The following is a 27646-nucleotide window of genomic DNA, read 5'->3' as shown; positions in this document are numbered from 1 at the left end:
TGTATAGTAAAATAAACCCTAGGCAACAAGATCTAAGTTGTAGAAAACTGACGCGTTTCGACCCCAATGGGTCTTCTTCAGAGGATAGATGTATGACAACAGTCACGTTGCTCTTAATAGTTATAGATGACCGTAATTATCTACTCATTGTGTATTACATCACATTATTGGCTGCATTAAAGCCCCGTTAGGGGGGTTTCTCATTTTCTTTATGCATCTTGTGGGGTGCGCAGCCCTTTCGTCTGTACTCCCCTGAGTGTCCCCCTTTCTATAATGTTTGGGGGTTCTAAGTATTTTTCTAGCAAAAAAAATGATTTTAACTTGTAAACAACAAGTGTCAAAAAGAGGCTTGGTCCTTAAGTGGTTAAAGTCCATGTGTGTAAAGGCAGGCGTCCCAATACTTTTGGCAATATAGTGTACCTTGGTAGACAAGGGATTAAAACAAATGTCTTTTCAGGAGCTTTCCCCTTTAAATGGCGCGCTCCTCGGTATGGAGATCAGCGTGAATTGTTTTTTGCGCTCTATAAATCGCTCTGGAATAAGCTAGATAGGGGAATGAAATAGTGAGGAGACCGTACACCTCGCAGGACGGGGAGAGGGCTGAAGACGGAACTACATTTGTATCGGTGACAGTAAAATTTGTAAGCCGGTGATTAATGACGCCCCGGCAACGAGGGAATTCATCGCCCGCTTACATTTCTTCTGTAAATGATTGAAAAGCAAATGAGTCGAGCTGTGCAATAAAAATGTGATTTTCAAGTAAGGAGCGTCAATATTTATGCTGCGTCCAATCCTCCTGAGTCCGGCGCTCCCCTGCGACCTCCTGTCTACACCACTCCGAATATACTGAGACAGCAAGACTGGGATTGCTTGCCTTGGAGTAATTGAAGAGTAAGAGCCAGATCTGCGTACGTTAACCCCTTCCTGACTTGGCGGCGATCTGTGCCGTCCTTTTCAGAGTGATTACAGTCTAAAGGCTTTTTTATTTTTTCGACGTATACCAAGTTCTATTACGTGATGTAGCAGTCTATTTCTTTCTGCCATTTGATTGTACAATTCTGTTCTATTTCAAATGCCGCATTATGTTTTGACATACCTCCTTACACTCACCTTTGGGCAATTGCTAACTTGGCACCATCCACAAGCAGCTTAGCTCTTTAATAAAACACAGAAAGTTGAAGTCAACCCAATTTTATTTCAGCTAATTGCAGTACAGATGATGTGTTTCCAGTCTTATAGGCCACATTCACACTTGTGCGACTTGCCATGCGACTTTGGACCCCATGTGTCCCAATGAGAAGCGTTCATATTTGTGCATCTTTAAAGTAGTTCATGCACTACTTTGGTCCGGCTTTCATGAGACTTTAGGGCCATAGAGTACAACATAAACCCGCAAAGTTGCACGAAAGTTGCACCTACATGATATACATGATATACATGTGACTTGTGTGCGACTTTGTAAAGCACAATCACATAGTCTGCCTTTTGATCCCTATCCCAGCCCATCCCTTCTGCAGAGAAGTCCCTCCTGAGCAAGTTGTTCATCCATCGCTGTTCCTAGTGTCTCTTCTGCAAGGGAAATGAGCTCTAACCCTAGCCATAACCCTAACCCTAGCTATAAACCAAACCCTAGCTATAACCCTAACCCTTGCTATAAACCTAACCCTAGCTATAAACCTAACCCTAGCTATAACCCTAACCCTAGCTATAACCCTAACCCTAGCTATAACCTTAACCCTAGTCATAAACCTAACCCTAGCCATAACCCTAACCCTAGCCATAAACCTAAACCTAGCTTTAAACCTAACCTTAGCTATACTCCTATCCCTAGCCATAACCCTAACCCTAGCTATAACCCTAACCCCAGCCATAACCCTAACCCTAGCCATAAACCTAACCCTAGCCATAACCCTAACCCTAGCTATAACCCTAACTTTAAACCTAACCTTAGCTATAATCCTAACCCTAGCCATAACCCTAACCCTAGCCATAACCCTAGCCATAACCCTAACCCTAGCTATAACCCTAACCCTAGCCATAAACCTAAACCTAGCTTTAAACTTAACCTTAGCTATAATCCTAACCCTAGCCATAACCCTAGCTATAACCCTAGCCATAAACCTAAACCTAGCTTTAAACCTAACCTTAGCTATAACCCTAACCCTAGCCATAACCCTAACCTTAGCCATAAACCTAAACCTAGCTTTAAACCTAACCTTAGCTATAATCCTAACCCTAGCCATAACCCTAACCCTAGTTATAACCCTAACCTTAGCTATAATCCTAACCCTAGCCATAACCCTAACCCTAGTTATAACCCTAACCTTAGCTATAATCCTAACCCTAGCCATAACCCTAACCCTAGTTATAACCCTAACCTTAGCTATAATCCTAACCCTAGCCATAACCCTAACCCTAGCTGTAACCCTAACCCTAGCCATAAACCTAAACCTAGCTTTAACCCTAACCTTAGCTATAATTCTATCCCTAGCCATAACCCTAATCCTAGCTATAACCCTAACCCTAGCCATAACCCTAACCCTAGATGCAAATAAATTGGAATAAACAGCGCTTGTAAGATATAGAGCAACAAAGCCTTAGGGTAATGAACAGTGAAATCAATAAAAACAACATTTTGTAGCAGCTATCACATGGGTACTAGACCCTGAAATATGAAAAAACAATATAAACAGCGCTTGCAAAACATGAAAAAGTACAATTAATACACCATAATGTACATGATTTGCATGAATGATTATATAAGTAAAGTGCTAAGTGCTTAAAAGGTGCTCAAAAAGTGCATAAGTGCTTCAATGTTATTGCTGGTGCTCCACAATTAAACTGTGCCATGTGCCACACTCCCGTATTGTGACCCCACTCACCAAATGGCAAGGACCCACAGCTTTGCAGTCTGGGGTCAAAAAGGCTTGGATCCAATCGGATCGATTAGGAGACAAATGTTTTCTCTGGGGACTCTGTGCTGATTTCCATAAGTATTCAAAGGTGCTCGATCATGATCATGTGGGAGACAGAGAAGGAACCGATAGTGAAGTACTGTATTGAAAGGTATCTACAAGAGACCAAAACACAACAGACATCAGCATGAAGCTCCGGGTGTGCCGCTGGTTGGCATGCGTTCCACGGAGGGTGGAAATGATGTCAGTGGTTCGGGAGACGAAAGTGCATCAACGCGTTTCACCCCTCCTCCAGGGCATCATCAAGGACATCACTTCCAGTTTTGTGTAGTCTAATTTATACCCAAGAATGGGTCCCTCCTCTCGCACAATTCAATAGGTTTATGCCTATTGGATTGTGCGAGAGGAGGGACCCGTTCCCCCTCGCAGCACAAATCTTCTTCCCCCCATCCTCTCTCCCAACACAAACCCCCCTAAATCAACACTCTTACCCCCCCACACACACACACACACACACAAATTTCTCCTCCTAGGACACGTGTCAAACACAAAGCCTATGGCGCAAATCCAGCCCACCAGGCCAATTTATGTGGTCCTTGTACTTCTCCTGCAGCTGCGGCCCCCCCCCCCCCCCCTCATCTTCACCCCTACCTTGTCTCAACAGTCAGCAGCAGAGAGAAGGACAGAACTCCTACTACAGATTCATTCACTGTTGTAACACACCTGGGTGAGATTGGAGTGCACTCTCTGCGACCCAAGCCCACCCTATATTGAAACCTATTAGAGCCTCTGGCTCTAATCGGTGCTTCAAAAAAATAGCCCCCCCCCGCATTGGAATACAGGTGCCAGTGTCCTGAAAGGGGCCGGACACATGGATGGAGGGAGGGGCGGCGGTGCCCGTGAACCCTTAATGGACGGGCCGTCCCTGCTCAGCAGTCAGCAGCAGAGAGGAGGACAGAACTTCTTCTACAGATCCTGTGTCTCGCTGTACAGCCATAGCACCCCCTTGTCCCTGCCTCCCCTGGTCTCAGCATTCAGCAGACTCCGGCAGCTGACTCCAGCCCGCCCCTGGTCCTCCTCCAGGCCCTGCACATTCTGCTTCCGAGCTCCACCCATAGCTTCTTCCCAGCAGCAGCACATGTGATATGAAAGAGGGTGGGGGACTTTTGTCTTCTGATGATGGGGGACTCTTGTCTTCTGATGATGGGGGACTCTTGTCTTCTGATGATGGGGGACTCTTGTCTTCTGATGATGGGGGGCTCTTGTCTTCTGATGATGGGGGACTCTTGTCTTCTGATGATGGGGGAAACTTGTCTTCTGATGATGGGGGAAACTTGTCTTCCGATGATGGGGGACTCTTGTCTTCTGATGATAGGGGAAACTTGTCTTCTGATGATGGGGGGCTCTTGTCTTCTGATGATGGGGGAATCTTGTCTTCTGATGATGGGGGACTCTTGTCTTCTGATGATGGGGGGCTCTTGTCTTCTGATAATGGGGGGCTCTTGTCTTCTGATAAAGGGGAATCTTGTCTTCTGATGATGGGGGGCTCTTGTCTTCTGATGATGGGGGGCTCTTGTCTTCTGATGATGGGGGGCTCTTGTCTTCTGACGATGGGGGGCTCTTGTCTGCTGATGATGGGGGATTCTTGTCTTGTGATGATGGGGGACTCTTGTCTTCTGATGAAGGGGGAATCTTGTCTTCTGATAATGAGGGACTCTTGTCTTCTGATGATGGGGGGCTCTTGTCTTCTGATGATGGGGGGTTCTTATCTTCTGATGATGGGGGACTCTTGTCTTCTGATGGTGGTGGACTCTTGTCTTCTGATAATGAGGGACTCTTGTCTTCTGATGATGGGGGGCTCTTGTCTTCTGATGATGGGGGGCTCTTGTCTTCTGACGATGGGGGGCTCTTGTCTGCTGATGATGGGGGATTCTTGTCTTGTGATGATGGGGGACTCTTGTCTTCTGATGAAGGGGGAATCTTGTCTTCTGATAATGAGGGACTCTTGTCTTCTGATGATGGGGGGCTCTTGTCTTCTGATGATGGGGGACTCTTGTCTTCTGATGATGGGGGGTTCTTATCTTCTGATGATGGGGGACTCTTGTCTTCTGATGGTGGTGGACTCTTGTCTTCTGATAATGAGGGACTCTTGTCTTCTGATGATGGGGGGCTCTTGTCTTCTGATGATGGGGGGCTCTTGTCTTCTGATGATGGGGGGCTCTTGTCTTCTGACGATGGGGGGCTCTTGTCTGCTGATGATGGGGGATTCTTGTCTTGTGATGATGGGGGACTCTTGTCTTCTGATGAAGGGGGAATCTTGTCTTCTGATAATGAGGGACTCTTGTCTTCTGATGATGGGGGACTCTTGTCTTCTGATGGTGGTGGACTCTTGTCTTCTGATGATGGGGACTCTTGTCTTCTGATGATGGGGGGTTCTTGTCTTCTGATGATGGGGGACTCTTGTCTTCTGATGATGGGGACTCTTGTCTTCTGATGATGGGGGACTCTTGTCTTCTGATGATGGGGGGCTCTTGTCTGCTGATGATGGGGGACTCTTGTCTTCTGATGATGGGGGCTCTTGTCTTCTGATGAAGAGGGGCTCTTGTCTTCTGATGATGGGGGAATTTTGTCTTCTGATAATGGGGGGCTCTTGTCTTCTGATGATGGGGGAATCTTGTCTTCTGATGATGGGGGGCTCTTGTCTTCTGATGATGGGGGGCTCTTGTCTTCTGATGACGGGGGCTCTTGTCTTCTGGTGACGGGGGGCTCTTGTCTTCTGATGATGGGGGCTCTTGTCTTCTGATGATGGGGGGCTCTTGTCTTCTGATGATGGGGGGCTCTTGTCTTCTGATGATGGGGGACTCTTGTCTTCTGATGATGGGGGACTCTTGTCTTCTGATGATGGGGGGCTCTTGTCTTCTGATGACGGGGGGGCCTTTTCTGGTGAAGGGGGGGCTCTTGACATCTAATGTAAGGGGTAGGGGTAAGCTAGTGTTACAGATACAACTTGCCCTTTGAGAGCAACCATAATGCTGGTGCGGCCCACGATGAAATTGAGTGTGACACCCCTGTCCTAGAATAATACTTACCCCCAGCTGCCCCCCCAAATTCCCCCTTTCAGCACAAACCCCCTCCCCCAATCTCCTTGTGGCACCCCCTCCGCCACCTCACATGATACCACAGTGCCCAGGGCAGCCTCCCCTCCTGCCCACCCCTTGTCCCGACCCTGGGGTCCAGCTCCCAGTATGCTTCGGTCTTTGAAAGCAGGCGACTTCACTTGAGCAAGTCACATGTCAGTGCGACTTGGAAGACATCTGTGCGACTCCATGCACAGACGTCAATGCAAGTTGCACTTGAACTTGCAAGAAGTAGTGCAGGAACTGCTTTCAAAATCAGTGTGACTCCGATGGAGTCAGAGCCGCATCGATTTGACCGCTTCCATTGCGGACAACAGGGTGCGACTTGTCATGCGATTTGAAACGATTGTATTGCATGACAAGTCTCACTGGTGTGACCGGGTCATATCAGATTAGTGATCCTGTTGCTGCCAGCAACTTGCCAGTAGCGGGATTACCAAGAACAGCTCTCTGCTGCCGCTACAGTGCTGCTCTCTGGTTCACAATGCCGCAAAAGCCAGCAGGAGGCAGCGATGTAGCGACACCTCGCTGGTTTGGCTAGAAAGTGAACGACACCAGAAAAAAGGATGGCTAGTGTGATATGGTCCTGAGTGTGATCATAGCAAAGGGTGTGCAGAGTGACAGCTGGAAGCTGTGCCGGGAGTTCCAGAGCCTGACTCCGCCCACTAGACTCCACCTAGAACCGAAGACCCACTTGTAGGATCACCTTTTCTTTTTTAATTCAAATTCTGAATTTGTATTACTATTATTATTATTATTATTATTATTATTATTATTATTGTGTTTTTAGAAGGACAGTAGTGGGGTTCTCATCACTGAGTTGATTCATCGATCGGTCACATTACCACCGCCGACCCCGGCGTACGAAGATCCATTGGAGCGCTCTCTGAAATACATGGAAAAACACAACGTCCTGCAGATTTTCCAGGTAAAGCGGCTTCCGTAATAAATCAGTGTAAATGGCAGTGATGATGTCTAAAGTTCACAACTCCCCAATCTCTATGAAGAACATTTTATAATCGATCCTCTATATAGAAACTTTATATATTTGTAAAGACTGAGCCCTGGATAGGTGAAGGATTGTGGAGCAACACTGCCTCTTAGTGGTCATCCTGTATATTGCAATATGTATTTTATAATACTAATTAAAGTGTAAGTGTTGCCAGATGTAAAATATCCCTGTGCACTTTTACCCCCTTCTTGCCCAGGCCAATTTTCAGCTTTCAGCGCTGTCACACTTTGAATGACCATTGCGCGGTCATGCTACACTGTACCCAAACTACGCTTTTATCATTTTATTCACACAAATAGAGCTTTCTTTTGGTGGTATTTAAAGTGGAGTTCCACTCAAAAGTGGAACCTCGACTTATTCGTCTCCTCCCCCTCCAGTGCCACTGTTTCGTCACATATGGCGACCCATCACATTTGGCTACCCGCTGGAGTGCGCATGCGCGACGCCGCCATATGCATTCCAACACTTTTAAAACTTTACGTTTTAAAAGTGTTAAAAGTGACAAGAAAAACTTTTAACACTTTTTATTTTTATTTTTTTGAAACACTTTTAAAAAAGTGTTAAAAGTGACAAAAGTTTTCTAAGTTTTGGAACGCATATGGCGGTGTCGCGCATGCGCACTCCAGCGGGTAGTCAAATGTGATGTGATAAAGAAACACCACATTTGGCACCTTTCGGGGGGTGGGGGGGGGGACAGGTACAATGATAGTCGGCGCTACTACAGTGATCACCACTATCCTCCGGGGTCTGGTGCTGAGCGTCTGCTCTTCTGCATAATAACCACAAGGGGTCACTAGTGTAGCACCGACTACTACAGTGAGTCTCTGATTCCTCAGCGCATCCATCAGGTATGGAATATGTATACTGGCACTGCTCCAGGCTGGCCCAATGTAGCTACGCAATAAAATCCATGGAATTCAGCTTTAGGCTCCAAAGTCGTCGTGCAACTTCCTTACGACTACGCAGAAAAGTAGTGCAGGAACTTTTTTTTTTTGTTGCTGCGGCTTGTGTCTCATTATTTAGATGGCACCCATTGAAATGAATGTGTTTTGACTTTTCATGCGACTTTGTGTAGCAAGTCTCATGATAAGTCGCAGCGGTGTGAACCGGGGCCTAACCACTTGGCGACCCTGCTATAACCGAATGATGGCTACAGGGTGGATGACTCCTCCTGACGACCTCCTGTGATCACACCCGATGCTGGGCGCAGGCGGTGCGCTCTGTGATTGCTCCAGACTCAGCTGATCACAGATTGAGGTAAAGAGCCAATCAGCTTCTCTTTACTATGTGATCAGCTGTGTCCAATGACAGTTGATCATGGTTGTAAACAGAAGGAGGTTATTGGCACTCCATTCCTCAGCTTGTCACCTATTAGTGCTGCCTATCAGTTCCACCTATCAGTACCCTTCAGTGTTGCCTATCAGTGCCTCCTCATCAGTGCCCACCAGTGCTGCATTATCAGTGCCCCTTATCAGTGTCCCCTATCAGGGCCGCCTCATCAGTGCCCATCAGTGCCGCCTATCAGTGCCCATCAGTGCTACCTATCAGTGCCCATTACTGCCTCCTCATCAGTGCCCATCAGTGCCGCCTATCAGTGCCCTTCAGTGCTGCCTGTCAATGCCCCCTATCAGTGGCTACCAGTGCTGCCTCATCAGTGCCGCCTATCAGTGCCACTTATCAGTGCTGCTACATGAGTGCCCATCAGTGCCGCCTATCAGTGCCCACCAGTGCCGCCTCATCAGTGCCCTTTAGTGCTGCCTATCAGTGCCTCCTCATCAGTGCCCACCAGTGCTGCCTCATCAGTGCCCCTTATCAGTGCCGCCTCATCAGTGTCCATGTGCCCGTATCAGTGCCGCCTCATCAGTGCCCATCAGTATCACCTATCAGTGCCGCCTATCAGTGCCCAATTCTGCCTCCTCATCAGTGTCACCTATTATTGCCCTTCACTGCTGCCTATCAGTGCCAACCAGTGCAGCCTCATCAGTGCCCATCAGTGCCGCCTATCAGTGCCCATCAGTTTCGCCTATCAGTGCCCATTACTGCCTCCTCATCAGTGTCACCTATTAGTGCCCTTCAGTGCTGCCTATCAATGTCCCCTATCAGTGCCCACCAGTGCTGCCTCATCAGTGCCGCCTATCAGTGCTGCCTCATCAGTGCCCATCAGTGCCCCCTATCAGTGCTGCCTCATCAGTGCCCATCAGTGCCTATCAGTGCTGCCTATCAGTGTTGCCTATCAGTGCCCATTACTGCCTCCTCATCAGAGTCACCTATTAGTGCCCTTCAGTGCCTCCTCATCAGTGCCCATCAGTGCCGCCTCATCAGTGCCTATCAGTGCTGCCTATCAGTGCCCATTACTGCCTCCTCATCAGTGTCACCTATTAGTGCCCATCAGCAAAGGGCGAAAACGACCCGCTTGCAAAATTTTATAATAAACTGTTGAAAATGATTTATTTATTTTTCAAAATGCTCAATCTTTTTTCGTGTGAAAAAAAAAGGATAAAAATGTCATTTGGGTACGGCGTTACATGACCGCGCAATTGTCCTTTAAAGTGTGAGAGCGCTGAAAGCTGAAAATGTGCCTGGGCAGGAAGGGGGTGAAGGTGCCCGGTAGGCAAGTAGGTAGCCTGCAGGGAATTCTGAGGAGGTACAAAGACAAACAATTACAAGAATAAATGTGATGCTGGATCTGGTTATAAGAACTGGACTTATATTTAATGAGGAATGACATAGAGGTGAGCTCATCAATATATATATAAATATATCCAATGTCAATATGAAGATTTGGTGCATAAAAGAATGGTTTTAGTACCCCCCCCCGGGGGGGAGGGGGGGGGTTGTAGTTCCCCACGCGGGGGAGGGGGGTTGTAGTTCTCCCCCCCGGGAAGACCACAAGTGCCGGAGCTGGGAAGAGTTTGAACTGGATGGGCATTTGTCTTTTTTAAACCTAAATAAATATGTAAATGAGGAGCCCATTAATAGCAGAGAGTGGATAAGGTTCTGTTCTCTCCTCTATATACTGCAAGGTTACTCCATACCGCAGCCCACATTTTACGACCCATTCATAAAATGCACGCTGCGGCGAGGAGCCTGCTGTGTCCTTCAAAGTTTTTCTCTGCTTAACGCCGGTCACATGACTTTGACAGGTCACATGACTGGGCTCTCCTGCTGGCTTTTCTTTTCCCATTCATTTTAATGGCACATTTACACTAGAAATGCTCTCCGAAGAGTGATCCACATTCGGCTCATTCCTCAGAAAACATTTAACGTGGTTGTAAACCTCAGACATGAAATGTGAACAAAGTATACCTCTTTAACCGCTTCAGCCCAGGAAGGATTTACCCCCTTCCTGACCAGAGCACTTTTTGCGATTCGCCACTGCGTCGCTTTAACTGACAATTGCACGGTCGTGCGACATGGCTTCAAAACAAAATTGACGTCCTTTTTTCCCCACAAATAGAGCTTTCTTTTAGTGGTATTTGATCATCTCTGCGATTTTTATTTTTTGCGCTTTAAACAAAATAAAAGCGACAATTTTGAAAAAAATCGCATTATTTTTTACTTTTTGCTATAATAAATATCCCCCCAAAAATATATAAATAAACATTTTTTTCCCTCAGTTTAGGCCGATACGTATTCTTCTACATATTTCTGGTAAAAAAATATCGCAATAAGCGTTTATTGATTGGTTTGCACAAAACTTATAGCGTTTGCAAAATAGGGGATAGTTTTATGGCATTTTTATTAATTTTTTTTTTTTTTACTAGTAATGGCGGCGATCAGTGATTTTTATCAGGACTGCGACATTATGGCGGACACATCGGACACTTTTGACACATTTTTGGGACCATTGTCATTTATACAGCAATCAGTGCTATACAAATGCACTGATTACTGTGTAAATGACACTGGCAGTGAAGGGGTTAACCACTAGGGGGCGATCAAGGGGTTAAGTATGTCCTAGGGAAGTGATTCTAACTGTGGGGGGGATGGGCTGTGTGTGTCTGCTCCTGAGCAGAGATCAGTGACACTTGTCACTAGGCAGAATGGGGAGATGCTGTTTACAACGGCATCTCCCTGTTCGTCCTCTCCATGAGGCGATTGCGGGTATCCCCGCGGCGATTGAGTCCGCGGGACCCGCGACCCGACTCACGAAAATCGCGGCAGGCGCGAGCGCACACATGGCGGCAAATTCAAAGTAACGTGTGGGTACGTTACTTTGCGCAGCCATGCCATTCTGCCGTCGTATATCTACAGGAGCCGGTCGGGAACCGGATAGTGTGTACTTGTCTCAATCCAGAGCACTAAGTGTCGTTTCTCTCCACTGCCCCTTTCCTCTGCTATCAGCATGAATCACTTCTCACAGGGAGCTCCAGCACACAACCTGTGATTGATAGCCTCAGCTCTGTTCCTGTGTGAAGAGGAGGGGGGTGTCCCTTCCTTCCAATCAGCTCTCCGAGGCCTGCAGAGTGTTACTTTTAGCTCTCTGCCCCCTTTTTCCTGACAGCTCAGACAAGCTGTATACATTCTGGACTTTGAACAGATGTAGAGAAGAGAAGACTGCAGATAAAACAGTCCAACGTACAGTGGCTTGGAAAAGTATTCCTACCCCTTGACATTTTCCACATTTTGTCATTCTACAACCAAAAACTTAAATGTTGGGATTTTATGTAATAGACCAACACAAAGTGACACATAATTGTGAAGTGGAAGAAAAATAATAAATGGTTTTCAACGTTTTTTATATATAAATATGTGAAAAGTGTGGGGGGCATTTGTATTATTTCCTCTTTGCTCCGATACCCCTAACTAAAATCTAGTGGAACTAATTGCCTTCAGAAGTCACCTAATTAGTAAATAGAGTCCACCTGTGTGTAATTTAATCTCAGTATAAATACAGCTGTTCTGTGAAGCCTTCAGAGGTTTGTTAGAGATCCTTAATGAACAAACAGCATCATGAAGACCAAGGAACACACCAGACAGGTCAGGGATAAAGTTGTGAAGTTTAAAGCAGGGTTAGGTTATACAAAAATATTCCAAGCTTTGAACATCTCACGGAGCTCTGTTCAGTCCATCATCCGAAAATAGAAAGAGTATGGCCCAACTGCAAACCTACCAAGACATGGCCGTCCACCTAAACTGACAGGCCGGGCAAGGAGAACATTCATCAGAGAAGAGCCAAGAGGTCCATGGTAACTCTGGAGGAGCTGCAGAGATCCACAGCTCAGGTGGGAGAATCTGTCCACAGGACAACTATTAGTCGTGTTCTCCACAAATCTGACCTTTATGGAAGAGTGACAAGAAGAAAGTCATTGGTGAAAGAAAGTCATAAGAAGTCTCATTTGCAGTTTGTGAGAATCCATGTGGAGGACACAGCAAACATGTGGAAGAAGGTGCTCTGGTCAGATGAGACCAAAATTGAACTTTTTGGCCTAAAAGCAAAATGCTATGTGTGGCGGAAAACTAACACTGCACATCACCCTGAACACACCATCCCCACCGTGAAACATGGTGGTGGCAGCATCATGATGTGGGGATGTTTTTCTTCAGCAGGGACAGGGAAGCTGGTCAGAGTTGATGGGAAGATGGATGGAGCCAAATACAGGGCAATCTTAGAAGAAAACCTGTTTTCTGTCTGTAAAACACTTGAGACTGGGGCGGAGGTTCACCTTCCAGCAGAACAACGACACTAAACATACATCCAGAGCTACAATGGAATGGTTTAGATCAAAGCATATTCATGTGTTAGAATGGCCTAGTCAAAGTCCAGACCTAAATCCAATTGAGAATCTGTGACAAGACTTGAAAATTGCTGTTCACAGACGTTCTCCATCCAATCTGATATGGCTTGAGATATTCTGCAAAAAAGAATGGGCAAAAATGTCCCTCTCTAGATGTACAAAGCTGGTAGAGACATCCCCAAAAAGACTTGCAGCTGTAATTGCAGAGGAAGGAAGTTCTACAAAGTATTGACTCAGGGGGGCGCTATACAAATGTACCCCCCACACTTTTCACATATTTATTTGTAAAACAAATTGAAAACCATTTATCATTTTCCTTCCACTTCACAATTATGTGTCACTTTGTGTTGGTCTATAATATAAAACCCCAATAATATACATTTATGTTTTTGGTTGTAACATGACAAAATGTGGAAAATTTCAAGGGGTAGGAATACTTTTTGAAGGCACTGTATGTAAGAGGATTTGTCAAAGTGTGGCTCAGACTTGGGGTTTTACCGCCCCCCGAACCTCACATGTAAATGAGCTCTATTAGCTCCACTAAGCACATTTCTAAGGCACTCCGGTGTTCCTCTTATTTTCTAAAGCAATGATATATATGGTCACAGTAAAGTCTCACCACTTCTTATTACATGGAGCTGTGTGTGTTCAGGATCACACATTCCCATATCCAGGGCCGGTGCTACCACTAGGCAAACTAGGCAGCCGCCTAGGGCGCCCTGCTGCCTGGGGAGCCCAGCCACTAGTGCACATAGCCACTAGCCACCAGCCACTAGCGTACATAGTGTCAGAGGCGGCGGAGGACTGTGTCTGTCTGTGTCCCGACTCCCAAATGAATGGAAGCAAGCAAACATTCATTGATGGGCACTGGTAAGCTGCATTGATGGGCGCTGGTGAGGCTGCATTTGATGGGTACTGGTAGGCTGCATTGATGGGCAATGGTAGGCTGCATTTAATGGGCAGTGGTGAGGCTGCATTAATGGGCACTGGTAAGGCTGCATTTGATAGGCGCTGGTGGGCTGCATTCGATGGGTGCTTCATTAAAGAGGTGGGGTTTACATGGGCAGGGAAAAGGGGGTGGAGTCAGGAGTGGAGCGGGGGGGGGGGGGGGGGCGGCAAAATGAGGTTCGCCTAGGGTGTCAAAAATTCTTGCACCAGCCCTGCCCATATCAGCCATAATCCTATACAGGACCATTCATCTGGAGACTCCCATTTGTTTTTCAGGAGATCACAGAAGATCTGGTGTATGAGAAGCCAGAAGATCCCCTGCAGTTTATGCTGGAAAAGGTGCGTCCTTTATACTGTATGTGATGTGGAAACGATTGAGCTGCCGAAAGATTTCTAATTCTGTTCAGCAAGTCTTGTGATTCCCCCATCCCAATCACACTGTACAGCCAGGAAGATCCGTCCATTATTCCCCGGAGCATCCCCATCATGTCTACGATCGTTAGCCTGCTCCATCCCCATCATGTCTACGATCGTTAGCCTGCTCCATCCCCATCATGTCTACGATCGTTAGCCTGCTCCATCCCCATCATGTCTACGATCGTTAGCCTGCTCCATCCACATCATGTCTACGATCGTTAGCCTGCTCCATCCCCATCATGTCTACGATCGTTAGCCTGCTCCATCCCCATCATGTCTACAATCGTTAGTCTGCTCCATCCCCATCATGTCTATGATCGTTAGCCTGCTCTATCCACATCATGTCTACGATCGTTAGCCTGCTCCATCCACATCATGTCTACGATCCTTAGCCTGCTCCATCCCCATCATGTCTACGATCGTTAGTCTGCTCCATCCCCATCATGTCTACGATCGTTAGCCTGCTCCATCCCCATCATGTCTACGATCGTTAGTCTGCTCTATCCCCATCATGTCTACGATTATTAGCCTGCTCCATCCCCATCATGTCTACGATCGTTAGTCTGCTCCATCCCCATCATGTCTACGATCGTTAGTCTGCTCCATCCCCATCATGTCTACGATCGTTAGTCTGCTCCATCCCCATCATGTCTACGATCGTTAGCCTGCTCCATCCCCATCATGTCTACAATCGTTAGTCTGCTCCATCCCCATCATGTCTACGATCGTTAGCCTGCTCCATCCCCATCATGTCTACAATCGTTAGTCTGCTCCATCCCCATCATGTCTACGATCGTTAGCCTGCTCCATCCACATCATGTCTACGATCGTTAGTCTGCTCCATTCCCATCATGTCTACGATCGTTAGCCTGCTCCATCCCCATCATGTCTACAATCATTAGACTGCTCCATCCCCATCATGTCTACGATCGTTAGCCTGCTCCATCCCCATCATGTCTACGATCGTTAGCCTGCTCCATCCCCATCATGTCTACAATCGTTAGTCTGCTCCATCCCCATCATCTCTACGATCGTTAGCCTGCTCCATCCACATCATGTCTACGATCGTTAGTCTGCTCCATCCCCATCATGTCTACGATCGTTAGCCTGCTCCATCCCCATCATGTCTACAATCGTTAGTCTGCTCCATCCCCATCATGTCTACGATCGTTAGCCTGCTCCATCCCCATCATGTCTACAATCGTTAGTCTGCTCCATCCCCATCATGTCTACAATCGTTAGTCTGCTCCATCCCCATCATGTCTACAATCGTTAGTCTGCTCCATCCCCATCATGTCTACGATCGTTAGCCTGCTCCATCCCCATCATGTCTACGATCGTTAGCCTGCTCCATCCCCATCATGTCTAAAATCGTTAGTCTGCTCCATCCCCATCATGTCTACGATTATTAGCCTGCTCCATCCCCATCAAGTCTACGATCGTTAGACTGCTCCATCCCCATCATGTCTACGATCATTAGTCTGCTCCATCCCCATCATGTCTACGATCGTTAGCCTGCTCCATCCACATCATGTCTATGATCGTTAGTCTGCTCTATCCCCATCATGTCTACGATTATTAGCCTGCTCCATCCCCATCATGTCTACGATCGTTAGTCTGCTCCATTCCCATCATGTCTACGATCGTTAGCCTGCTCCATCCCCATCATGTCTACAATCATTAGTCTGCTCCATCCCCATCATGTCTACGATCGTTAGCCTGCTCCATCCCCATCATGTCTACAATCGTTAGTCTGCTCCATCCCCATCATGTCTACGATCGTTAGCCTGCTCCATCCCCATCATGTCTACGATCGTTAGTCTGCTCCATCCCCATCATGTCTACAATCGTTAGTCTGCTCCATCCCCATCATGTCTACGATCGTTAGCCTGCTCCATCCACATCATGTCTACGATCGTTAGCCTGCTCCATCCACATCATGTCTACGATCGTTAGTCTGCTCCATCCACATCATGTCTACGATCGTTAGTCTGCTCCATCCCCATCATGTCTACGATCGTTAGCCTGCTCCATCCACATCATGTCTACGATCGTTAGTCTGCTCCATCCACATCATGTCTACGATTATTAGCCTGCTCCATCCCCATCATGTCTACGATCGTTAGCCTGCTCCACCCCCATCATGTCTACGATCGTTAGCCTGCTCCATCCCCATCATGTCTACGATCGTTAGTCTGCTCCATCCCCATCATGTCTACGATCGTTAGTCTGCTCCATCCCCATCATGTCTACGATCGTTAGTCTGCTCCATCCCCATCATGTCTACGATTGTTAGTCTGCTCCATCCACATCATGTCTACGATCGTTAGTCTGCTCCATCCCCATCATGTCTACGATCGTTAGTCTGCTCCATCCCCATCATGTCTACGATCGTTAGTCTGCTCCATCCCCATCATGTCTACGATCGTTAGTCTGCTCCATCCCCATCATGTCTACGATTATTAGCCTGCTCCATCCCCATCATGTCTACGATCGTTAGCCTGCTCCACCCCCATCATGTCTACGATCGTTAGCCTGCTCCATCCCCATCATGTCTACGATCGTTAGTCTGCTCCATCCCCATCATGTCTACGATCGTTAGTCTGCTCCATCCCCATCATGTCTACGATCGTTAGTCTGCTCCATCCCCATCATGTCTACGATCGTTAGTCTGCTCCATCCCCATCATGTCTACGATCGTTAGTCTGCTCCATCCCCATCATGTCTACGATCGTTAGTCTGCTCATAGGACAGAGGTGATAATGAGGATCCCTAGTCCAACCAATAGACATGTGAAGAACAAAGACATTTGTTTTGTTTCAATTCGTTATTTAAAACATTTTTTTTTCTGTTTAATTCATTTTCGCAACCCGTTTCGTTACGTTTATTAGTTTTCTAATTCACTTTGAATTTGATTAGAATTTAGCATTCAAATTTGAATCGGCATTTGAATTCACATTTATTCCATTGAAAAAATTTGAATTTCGAAAGACGGTTATATTCTTTCTATTTTATTCTGTTGGTTGCTACTCTATTCTTTTCTATTCTATTCCTTTAATTTCTATTCTAGTTTATTATATTCTTTTATTTTCTGTTCTATTTTGTTCTGTTTTACCTATTTTCCTCACTTTTATTCTTTTATTTTCTATTCTATTATAGTTTATTCTTTTCTGTTATATTTTTTAAAATTCTTTTTTTTTCTATTCTATTATTTTATATTCCCTTGTTTTCTATTTTATTTTATTTTATTTTATTCTATACTTTTATTTTATATTCTGTTCTGTTTTACTCTTTTTTTTTCTATTCTATTATCTTCTATTATATTCCCTTATATTATATTCCTTTAATTTATATTATATTTGATTATATTCTTTTATTTTCTATTGTGTTCTGTTTTACTATATTCTATCACTTTTTTTTTCTATTCTATTTTGTTCTATTCTCGTTTTTGAATTCGTTTTCGTTATATCTGATTCGTTCCATTCTATTCCTTTAATTTTTATTCTAGTTTATTCTTTTATTTTCTGTTCTATTTTATTCTGTTTTACCTATTCTATTCTTTTATTTTCTATTCTGTTCTGTTTTACTATATTTTATTCCTTTTTTTTTCTATTCTATTTTGTTCTATTCTTGTTTTTTACCGTATTTTTTGGCATATAACACACACTTTTTTTCCCTTTAAAATCAGGGGAAAATCGTGGGTGCGTGTTATACGCCGATCCCCGCCGATCTCCACTGATTGTGAGGAGAGGAGCGAGTGGAGCTGACATACACAAAGCCGAGTGTACTTCGGCTGGACTCGGCTCCTCTCGCAGTGACTGACTGTAAACAGAGCCGAGTCTAGCCGTAGTACACTCGGCTTTGTGTATCTCGATCGGCGCCAATTATAAAAGAAACGAGGCTGCAATGACACAGGGGAGGCTGCAGATGGACACTGATAAGGCTGCATTGATGGGCATTTAAATGTAAGTTTTTTTCCTTAAACTTCCCTCCTAAACTTGGGGTGCGTGTTATACGCTGATAAATACGGTAATTCATTTTCGTTATATATCAGATTTATTCTATTCTTTTCTATTCTATTCCTTTAATTTCTATTCTAGTTTATTCCTTTATTTTCTATTCAATCTATTCAGTTCTGTTTTACTATTTTTTTCTATTCTATTCCTTTCTATTCCATTATAGTTTATTATTTTCTTTTATATTCTATTCAATACTTTTATTTTCTATTCTATTATTTTTATATTGCCTTGTTTTCTATTATATTTTATTATATTATTTTATTTTCTATTCAGTTCTGTTTTACTCTTTTTTCTTCTATTTTATTTCTTTCTATTCTATTCCTTTAATTTCTATTATATTTGATTATTTTCTTTTATTTTCTATTCTGTTTTATATTTTCTATTCCTTTTTTCTGTTCTATTTTGTTCTATTCTTGTTTTTTAATTAGTTTTTGTTATTTCATGTTCGTTCTATTCTTTTCTATTCTATTCTTTTATTTTATATTCTATTCCGTTCTATTTTACTCTTTTTTTTCTATTATATTATTTTCAATTCTATTCCATTATATTCCTTTAATTTCTACTATATTTGATTCTATTTATATTATTATATTATATATATTATTATATATATATTCAGTTCTGTTTTACTCTTTTTTTTTTCTATTCTATTTCTTTCTATTCTATTCCTTTAATTTCTATTATATTTGATTATTTTCTTTTATTTTCTATTCTGTTTTACTATTTTATATTCCCTTTTTTCTATTCTATTTTGTTCTATTCTTGTTTTTGTTATTTCGGATTCGTTTACATTCGTTGCTATTGTAATTCGGATATTCGGATGCATCCAAGTTTCAGAACAATGAAACATTCGTCCGAATTTCGATTCGGAACGAAATGAGCCGCACATGTCTACCAGTGAATAAGCCGAAGGTAAAGGGTGAGACTGAACACTGAGAGTTGAAACTGGGAATAGTGGTGTCACCTCCCTGTGCGGTTAACACATGTGTGTCCATCACAAGGCAGGACAAAACTACATATCCCTTGACCGGTAAAACTGACCACATATTATACCGTATATATATATAGTGTATTTTACCATCTTTGCATCATCATTTATTTGTCTTCATTTAGACCCCTTTTACACCGAGCCGCCTATAGCGTCGGTGGTAAAACGCTGCTATTTTTAGCGGCGTTTTACCGTCGGATTTGCGGCGCATTTCGGCCGCTAGCGGGGCGCTTTTACCCCCCGCTAGCGGCCAATAAAGGGTTAAAACCGCCCGCAATAGCGCCGTTTTGCCGGCGGTATCCCAGCCCTGCCCCATTGATTTCAATAGGGAGCAGCGGTGGAGGAGCGGTAAACACACCGCTCCTTCACCGCTCCAAAGAAGCTGCTGGCAGGACTTTTCCTGACCTCCTGCCAGCACACCGCTCCGGTGTGAAAGCCCACAGTGGCTCCTCCCCACATCGAGTGTCCACGATGGAGAAGACTCTCCTAAGGGGCGCGCTCCCGAGTCCTGCATCTGTGTCCATTCACAAAGAATGCAGGACTCAGGGTCCGCCTCCCCCGGCGCCGCTTCATTGGATTTGATTGACAGCAGCGGGAGCCAATGGCTGCACTGCTATCAATCTATCCAATCAGGACACGAGACACCAGCTAGAGCTGGTGTGCTCATTCCCAGCCCGGAGGATGACGGCGTTCAGGTAAGTAAAACAGCGGGGCACTGGGGGGGCTGCAGCACTACAGAAGGTTTTTCACCTTAATGCATAGAATGCAAACCTTGAGGGTTTACAAACCCTTTAAAGCACATGAGTTATAAATTCATAAATATAACAGTCGATGTTTGGATTGATGTGTTGTCTGTTTTTTCTTCTATCAAGTTTACCCCTATGAGATTTTTACCTTTTTATATGAACTAACGCCTACCATTGGGCTTTTGGTTGGACTTTTATTCACTTTTATCTATTTGTATGTTTTGGATACTTATCACATTTGACACTATTTTGGGACCATTGTCATTTATACAGCGATCAGTGCTATAAAAATGCACTGATTACTGTGTAAATGACACTGGCAGGGAAGGGGTTAAACACTAGGGGGCGATCAAGGGGTTAACTGTGTCCTAGGGAGTGATTCTAACTGTGGAGGGGGATGGGCTTCCACTCACATGACAGCGATCACTGCTCCTGATGACAGGGAGCAGTGATCCCTGTCATGTCGCTAGGCAGAACGGGGAAATGCCTTGTTTACAAAGGCATCCTTCCGTTCTGCCGCTCCGTGACACGATCACCGGCACCCGGCGGACATCGAGTCCGCGGGACCTGCGGTCACAGAGCAAGCTGCAGGTACGCGCCCACAATGACGCATCCTAAAGGGGACGTACCTGTATGCCCTTTTGCCCACCTGTGCCATTCTGCCAACATATATCGGCGTGTGGCGGTCGGGAAGGGGTTAAAGCTGTAGTAAACTCAGTATTTTTTACTATTAGATGGACCTCCTGCAGGAATATAAAGGGGCATCTCAAAAAATTTGAATATCATCAAAAAGTTAATTTATTTCAGTAATTCAATTCAAAAAGTGACTCATATCTTATATAGATGCATTACACAGAGAGTGATATATTTCAAGCATTTCTTTCTTTTAATTGTGATGATTATGGCTTACAGCTAGCGAAAACTCAAAATTCAGTATCTCAGAAAATTTGAACATTGTAGACTCACGGTGTCATTCTCTAATCAGCTAATTAACTCAACACATTTGTAACGTTTTCATGAGCCTTCAAATGGTCTCTCAGTCAGGTTCAGTAGGTTACACAATTATAGGGTAGACAATCATTGACACCCTCCACAAGGAGGGTAAGTCACAAAAAGTAATTGCTAAAAAAGCTGGTTGTTCACAGAGTGCTGTATCCAAGCATATTAATGGAAAGTTGAGTGGAAGGAAATGGGGTAGAAAAAGGCGCACAAGCAACGGGGATAACCACAGCCTTGAGAGGATTGTGAAGGCCATTCAAGAATTTGGGGGAGATTCACAAGGAGTGGACTAGAGTTCACCCCTAATTACTAGTTTCTGATAATCATCTTATTATCTAATTATAATTACCTTTCATCGGCTGATTGCTTCCTATCCAAGTCTCTCTCTCTCTCTCTCTCTCTCTCTCTCTCTCTCTCACATTCATTCATATATATATAGGGGACCCAATGATTGACACAAGACAAGTTGCTCTACAATACATTGTTCCACTTTTATTATCCCAGACATGATGTTAAAGTGGTTGTAAACCCCTACAACACACTTTTTGCTACAGGAAAGCCTACAATAAAGCTTACCTGTAGCTACCCTGGATATCTCCTAAACCTGAACGGTTTAGGAGATATTCCCTGTATTTGCATGTGCCGACATCATCGGCACATGCGCACTGAAGCAACGGCACGTATTTGCCATTGCTCCAGTTAGACTGTGCCGTTACGTCATCGTGGCTCCGGCCAATCACAGCGTTGGATCCTGCGATACAGGAGGTAACTCCGGGAGCGTTGTCGCCAGCAGGAGCAGTGAACGGAGACTGCTGCAGGGGCTTCGATCTCAAGTAAATAATACATAATGAGCTAGTATGCTATGCATAATGAGCTAATATGCTATGCATATTAGCTCATTATGCCTTTGTCTTGCAGGTTTTTTTGTTTTTTTTTTATATCTCGGGTTTACAACCACTTTAAGTATGGATAAAACATAGGCGTTACCAGCCACCTTCCACTATCAGGGGTACATATTCAAATGACACATTTCCTTTTTAACATACAATCAAACAATGACAGTCATTACATCTTTATCTACGCAATCCATCATGTCACATTATTATTATGTCAGATTTAAATGCAGACATCTCATGACACATACATAACTTCCTTTGTCTGGTTTCGTTTTCCTTAATCAGCAACAATGATAACTTTTAAAGGTGCAGTTGGTGTATTAGACTACAAAACACAAGGGGGCTTTTTCATGAACCTTTCAGCTGGTGTCAGTGCTTCAAGAGCCACCACACACAGACATATCCAGGACATGGGCTACAACTGTCGCATTCCTTGTGTCAAGACTACTCCTGAACCAGAGACACCATCAGAAGCATCTTACCTGGGCTAAGGAGAAAAAGAACTGGACTGTTGCTCAGTGGTACAAAGTCCTCTTTTCAGGTGAAAGTAAATTTTGCATTTCATTTGGAAATCAAGGTCCCAGAGTCTGGAGGAAGAGTGGAGAGGCACAGAATCCAAGTTACATGAGGTCCAGTGTGAAGATTCCACAGTCGGTGATGATTTGGGGTGCCATGTCATCTTTTGATGTTGGTCCACTGTGTTTTATCAAGTCCAAAGTCAGTGCAGCCCTCTACCAGGAAATTCTAGAGCACTTCATGCTTCCCTCTGCTGACCAGCTTTATGGAGATGCTGATTATATTTTCCAGCAGAATAATTTGGCACCTGCCCACACTGCCAAAAGTAGCAATACCTGGTTTAATGATCATGGTATCACTGTGCTTGATTGGCCAGCAAACTCGCCTGACCTAAACCCCATAGAGAATTTGTGGGGTATTGTCAAGAGAAAGATGAGAGACACCAGACCCAACAATGCAGACAAGCTGAGGACATTTCTACTGGAAAGACTCTACTGTGCTAGACCAAGAAGGAAACTAAGTATTTGAGCTGGTGGGTTAGCTTACCCATTGGGGTGAATAGGGCGCCAATTCACATGCCCGCTAAAGAAAGACCCCCTGAGGACATTTCTACTGGAAAGAATCTACTGTGCTAGATCAAGGAGGAAGGTATTGATTTTAGCTGGTGGGCTAGCTTACCCATTGGGATGAATAGGGCCCATGATGCACATGCACACTAGAGAAAGACCCACTGAGAACATTTCTATTGGAAAGACTGTACAGTGCAAGACAAAGGAGGAAGGTACATATTTGAGCTAGTGGGTTAGCTTACCCATTGAGATGAATAGGGCCCCAATGTGCATGCACACTAGAGAATGACCCCTTGAGGTCATTTCTACTGGAAAGTATGTATAGTGCCGAACTAAGGAGGAAGGTATGTATTTTAGCTGGTGGGCTATCTTACCACATGGAATGAACAGGCCCCCAATGCACACGTGCACTAGAGAAAGACCCTTGTGAGGACATTTCTACTGGAAAGACTCTAATGTGCTAGACCAAGGAGGAAAATAAGTATTTGAGCTAGTGGGTTAGGTTACCCATTGGGATGAATAGGACTCTGATGCGTATGCACACTAGTGAAAGACCCACTGTGGACATTTCTATTGGAATGACTGTATGGTGCAGGAAAAAAAGAAGGGGGAGTGGTTGAGCTGGGTGGCTAGCTTACTTATTGAGATGAATAGGGCTTGGATGAGCGTGCACACTAGAGAAAGACCCTGAGGGCATTTCTGCTGCAAAGACATTACGGTTCTCGACCAAGGGAAAGGGATTTGAGCTGCTGGGCTAGCTTACCCATTGGGATGATTTAGGGCCCCAATGCGCATACTCACTAGAGAAAAACCCACTGGGAACATTTCTACTGAAAAGACTCTACGGTGTTGGACCAAGAAAGAAGGTAAGTATTTGAGCTGGTGAAAAGCACTCATTGGTGTGTAAAGGGGAGGCGGAGAGGATTGATAAAAGAACAATTGACCCAAAGAAGCAAAGTAAAAATTTAGACTTGTCGGGGCTTAGGCAAATGGTTGAGGCAGGTGCAGTCTATTTTATCCACTTTAGGTGGCACTCGACAGCAGCGGCATTGCAATTGGAGGGGAAGTCAAGAGGAACATGGTCCCTCAATGGTTTCTTGGGTCACCTGGGAAGCTATCCGATTGGATGCTGCCACTCCATTCGACTTTGGCAGCCACCTTGGGTCAGGCAGAGCCTATTAAGGACCCTGACTCCCAGGCTTGGCATGCATTTCGCTTGTGGGTAGTGCAGGGACAGGTCACCCATCTGACAGGGACAATGATTAGCGGCAGGGAGAGGTTCCAGATGAGTAGGGAAAGTGCAGGGACACGTCATCCTTCCTGGACTCATCCCCATTTGGGCATGGACCTGCCAGGCCGCATTCTGTCCCTCAAGACAGATGCTGTCGGCACACCCGAGACCTTCTGTGCTACACATCGCTTTTGGGTTCTGTGAGTCTTCCCAGTCAGACAGTAACCTGCGTAATGGACCAACCAGACTACATTCAGGGAAGGAATAAGGTCAGAAAAGTTAGCCAGATTCCCTACAGCACTCTGAATATACCTGAATTACATAAAACTCAGATTAAAAGTAGTTTAGGTTACATTTATCTCCACTATAACATTACTGCTCACTGATTACTTTCCTGAAGTTGCTGTTCTACCTTCAGAGAACTTCGCTGATAAATTCTTCCAGCCGTCTTTGCCCGTACAGCCCCTTTAACAAAGAAAATTAAATGTTCATCGCTAATTACATCTTAGAAACCTGCCATAAGGTTAGCGGCTTTATAATTATCTTGTAAACTCGAATATTTAGCTAAACGTCTGTTTGCCTACCTGATGAAAGGACTTAATTTTCTTTTCCAAACCCCTTTTGTTTCTGCTGTCTGCCTAATTCTCGGCACGGAGTCAGGTATGAGGAATGGACGATGCTGAAATGACTTCCCGACAAGACCTCCGAGCAGCTATTAGTGTTCCGCTAATGTTCGTTGTGTATTACCAACAGTATTTTTTAATCTGGCTGTGTTTTCTGCAGATTACCGGCTACGTCCTTGTAGCAAAATATTGAGCTTGCAGTAAAAGCAATAAGGAGCTTATTACGGGCAGCCTTATTCATACTGCCAGGAGCACTATTGATATTTGCATTAGGGGAGCGAGGTAACAATGCCGCAGCGGCAGTCAGCCTTTTCTCATTAAGGCTGACAAAAAAAGTCATCTTAGCACAAGCGGTGTAAAGATTAAAGTGACTTTCTTCAGGACCGTATTCATTTCATGTCTTTGTAGCCACAGTGAACCTTCTCAGATGACTGCAGCTATTTTTGTTTTCAGTTCCCTCCTTGGCTAAAGAGTATCTATCTTTTTACTTCCTCCCTCCACCCACTTCACTCCTCCATTGGAGCCATGAGAAGTACCTATGGGGGGAACATGTGACCCTTTTTTGTAAATAGCCAATCAACAAGCCTGAACATTGTCACATGGGGAAGGGAAGAAGGCAGTCACCCAGTGTTAGCTCCGATACAAAGCTTGCACAGGGTTTAGACCAAGGGTCTTCAAACTACGGCCCTCCAGTTGTCCAGCAACTACAATTCCCATCATGCCTAGTCATGTCTGATTTTTTTCAATGCCTCATGGAACGTGTAGTTCCGCAACAGCTGGAGGGCTGTAGTTTGAAGATCCCTGGTTTAGACCAACCTTTCTCAACCTTTTTACCCCCAGAGCAGTGGTCTCCAAACTGTGGCCCCTTTGTTTGCCTTTATCGAGCCCATGAGGCATTATTTCAGCCACTGACACCACCGATGGGGCATAATTCCTTCCACTGACACCAGCAATGGGACACTCTTCCTCTCACTGACACCAACGATGGGGCACTATTGCTCTCACTGACCCCTACGACGGGGCACCATTCCTCCCACTAAGTCCAAACACAATATTCCCCACGCACACATTCATGGAAATGGCTGTAGTAATGCTGGGTGCTGTAATGACCACCGCCTGGAAACCGAAGACAATCACAGTGAAAAAATGTCACCAGCACACCAAGGATTCCTCAGAAGGTTCCAAAGCTTTGTTCACATGGTCGCACGGTACACATACGGCAATGTTTAGGAGCCACGCAGGGCCCCTTCGTCAGGCAAGTGACAACTCACTTATCTGACGATGGGGCCCTGCGTGGCTCCGAAACATTGCCGTATGTGTACTGTGCGACCATGTGAACAAAGCTTTGGACCCTCTCGAGGAATCCTTGGTGTGCTGATGACATTCCGTCACCCTATTCCTCCCACTGACACAAACTATTTTTCCCCCTAATACCAAAGATGGGGCATTGTTTTCTCCCACTGCACAGTGGGGGTCTGAAAGACAGTAAAGTGGCCCTTTGTTTAGAAAGACCTCTGCCCCAGAGGAACCCTTGAAATAATTTTCAGGACTCGGGGAACCCCTGGTAAGATAAGTCTGGGAAAATGCCCCCTACGTTGGTGGTGGTAAGTTGGAAGAATACCCCTCTCACAGGGATGGCCAGAATGATATCCTTGCAGTTATGTCACTGGCTCTGCCAAGTGGTGTTGGTCCTGGAACTATGAAGGCCCCATCAGATAGAAAGTCAGTTAGCCATGGCTCAAGGAACCCCTAACTATCCTTGGAGGAACCCTGGTTGAAAATGGTTGGTTTAGACTCATGGCTGTGACAAAGGAAAGCAGTGGCAGGGGAGAACGGGAAGATGTGTATCAGTGAGTGGGAGGTGGACCTTCAAAAGAATGTCCCACTTTACCCTTAATGGTACATTTCAGAAAAGCATTTTTTTTCAATCATAATTAGAAAAAGTCTGCATACCCTAAAAAAAACATAAACCTCAATAAATAGTCAGTCAAGTAAAAAGGGTTCTAAAACTGAAATATAGATACAACTTTGGGAATCTTCTAGCTAGCACACCAAAATGTAGCATTTCAATAATTATATTTCCAAACTTTCAAATAATATAGAAATGGGGATCTCCAAACTACGGCTCGTGGGCCAAATCCAGCTCACTGCAAGACTTTACCCAGCCTGCAGTTCAGGTTAGTGGCCTCTCACATAGGTCAGCCTATGGTCACAGTTTCTTCTCAACTTTCTCCCCGTCCTCCGCTCTCCAGTACCATGATTGTATCATTGTTGAGCCTAACAACCATTCACATGCTTGTTCCACCATTTACAGGAGGATGGAGCTTTCTTCAACTAGATCTGATGAGGCCTTTGATGCAAGGGGGGGCGCTCTGATTTTGACCTGATATATGGGGAGACCCTGATATATGGGGGGACCCTGATATATGGGGGGACTCTGATATATGGGGGGACCCTGATATATGGGGGGACTCTGATATAAGGAGGCACTCTGATGAGAATGTGAACATTTGTAAAATATACAATGGTCTACCTACTGAAAAGTTTGTAATCCCCTGATTATAGCGCAATATGCTTAAAGTGGAGTCCCACTCATTTTTAACCACATTGTAATATGCATCGCTAGTGAATTAAAGTGGTTGTAAAGGCACAAAGATTTTTACCTTCATGCAATGAACTGCGCAGTGGAGGTAAGTATGATATGTTTTTTTTTTTTTTAAAAAAACGAGGGTTTAGTAACCCTTTAAGAGTTCCCTTTACTGGAACTAAGGGGCCAAGCCCAACCCCTGAAAAGCAACCTCACACCATAATCCCCCCTCCACCAAATGATTTGGACCAGTACACAAAGCAAGGTCCATAAAGACATGGATGAGCAAGTATGGGGTGAAGGAA

The 27646-nt window shown here is 44.9% G+C and overlaps 1 protein-coding gene across 2 annotated transcripts in view; it reads left to right on the top strand.

Annotated features, from left to right (window-relative positions):
• TEX55 (testis expressed 55) overlaps positions 1-27646 on the top strand; it is a 96450-nt gene that overhangs the window by 56169 nt on the left and 12635 nt on the right. For both annotated transcript variants that reach the window (XM_073618077.1, XM_073618078.1), the window contains 2 exons: positions 6843-6980; positions 14027-14089. In XM_073618077.1, the coding sequence (XP_073474178.1) occupies positions 6843-6980; positions 14027-14089 (201 nt within the window). The remainder of the gene's footprint in view (positions 1-6842; positions 6981-14026; positions 14090-27646) is intronic.

The sequence above is a fragment of the Aquarana catesbeiana genome, linkage group LG02 (genome assembly GCF_042186555.1).
Source record: "Aquarana catesbeiana isolate 2022-GZ linkage group LG02, ASM4218655v1, whole genome shotgun sequence".
NCBI lineage: Eukaryota > Metazoa > Chordata > Amphibia > Anura > Ranidae > Aquarana > Aquarana catesbeiana.
The sequence above is the reverse complement of the archived record's forward strand: the minus strand, read 5'-3'. Positions and strand labels throughout refer to the sequence as shown.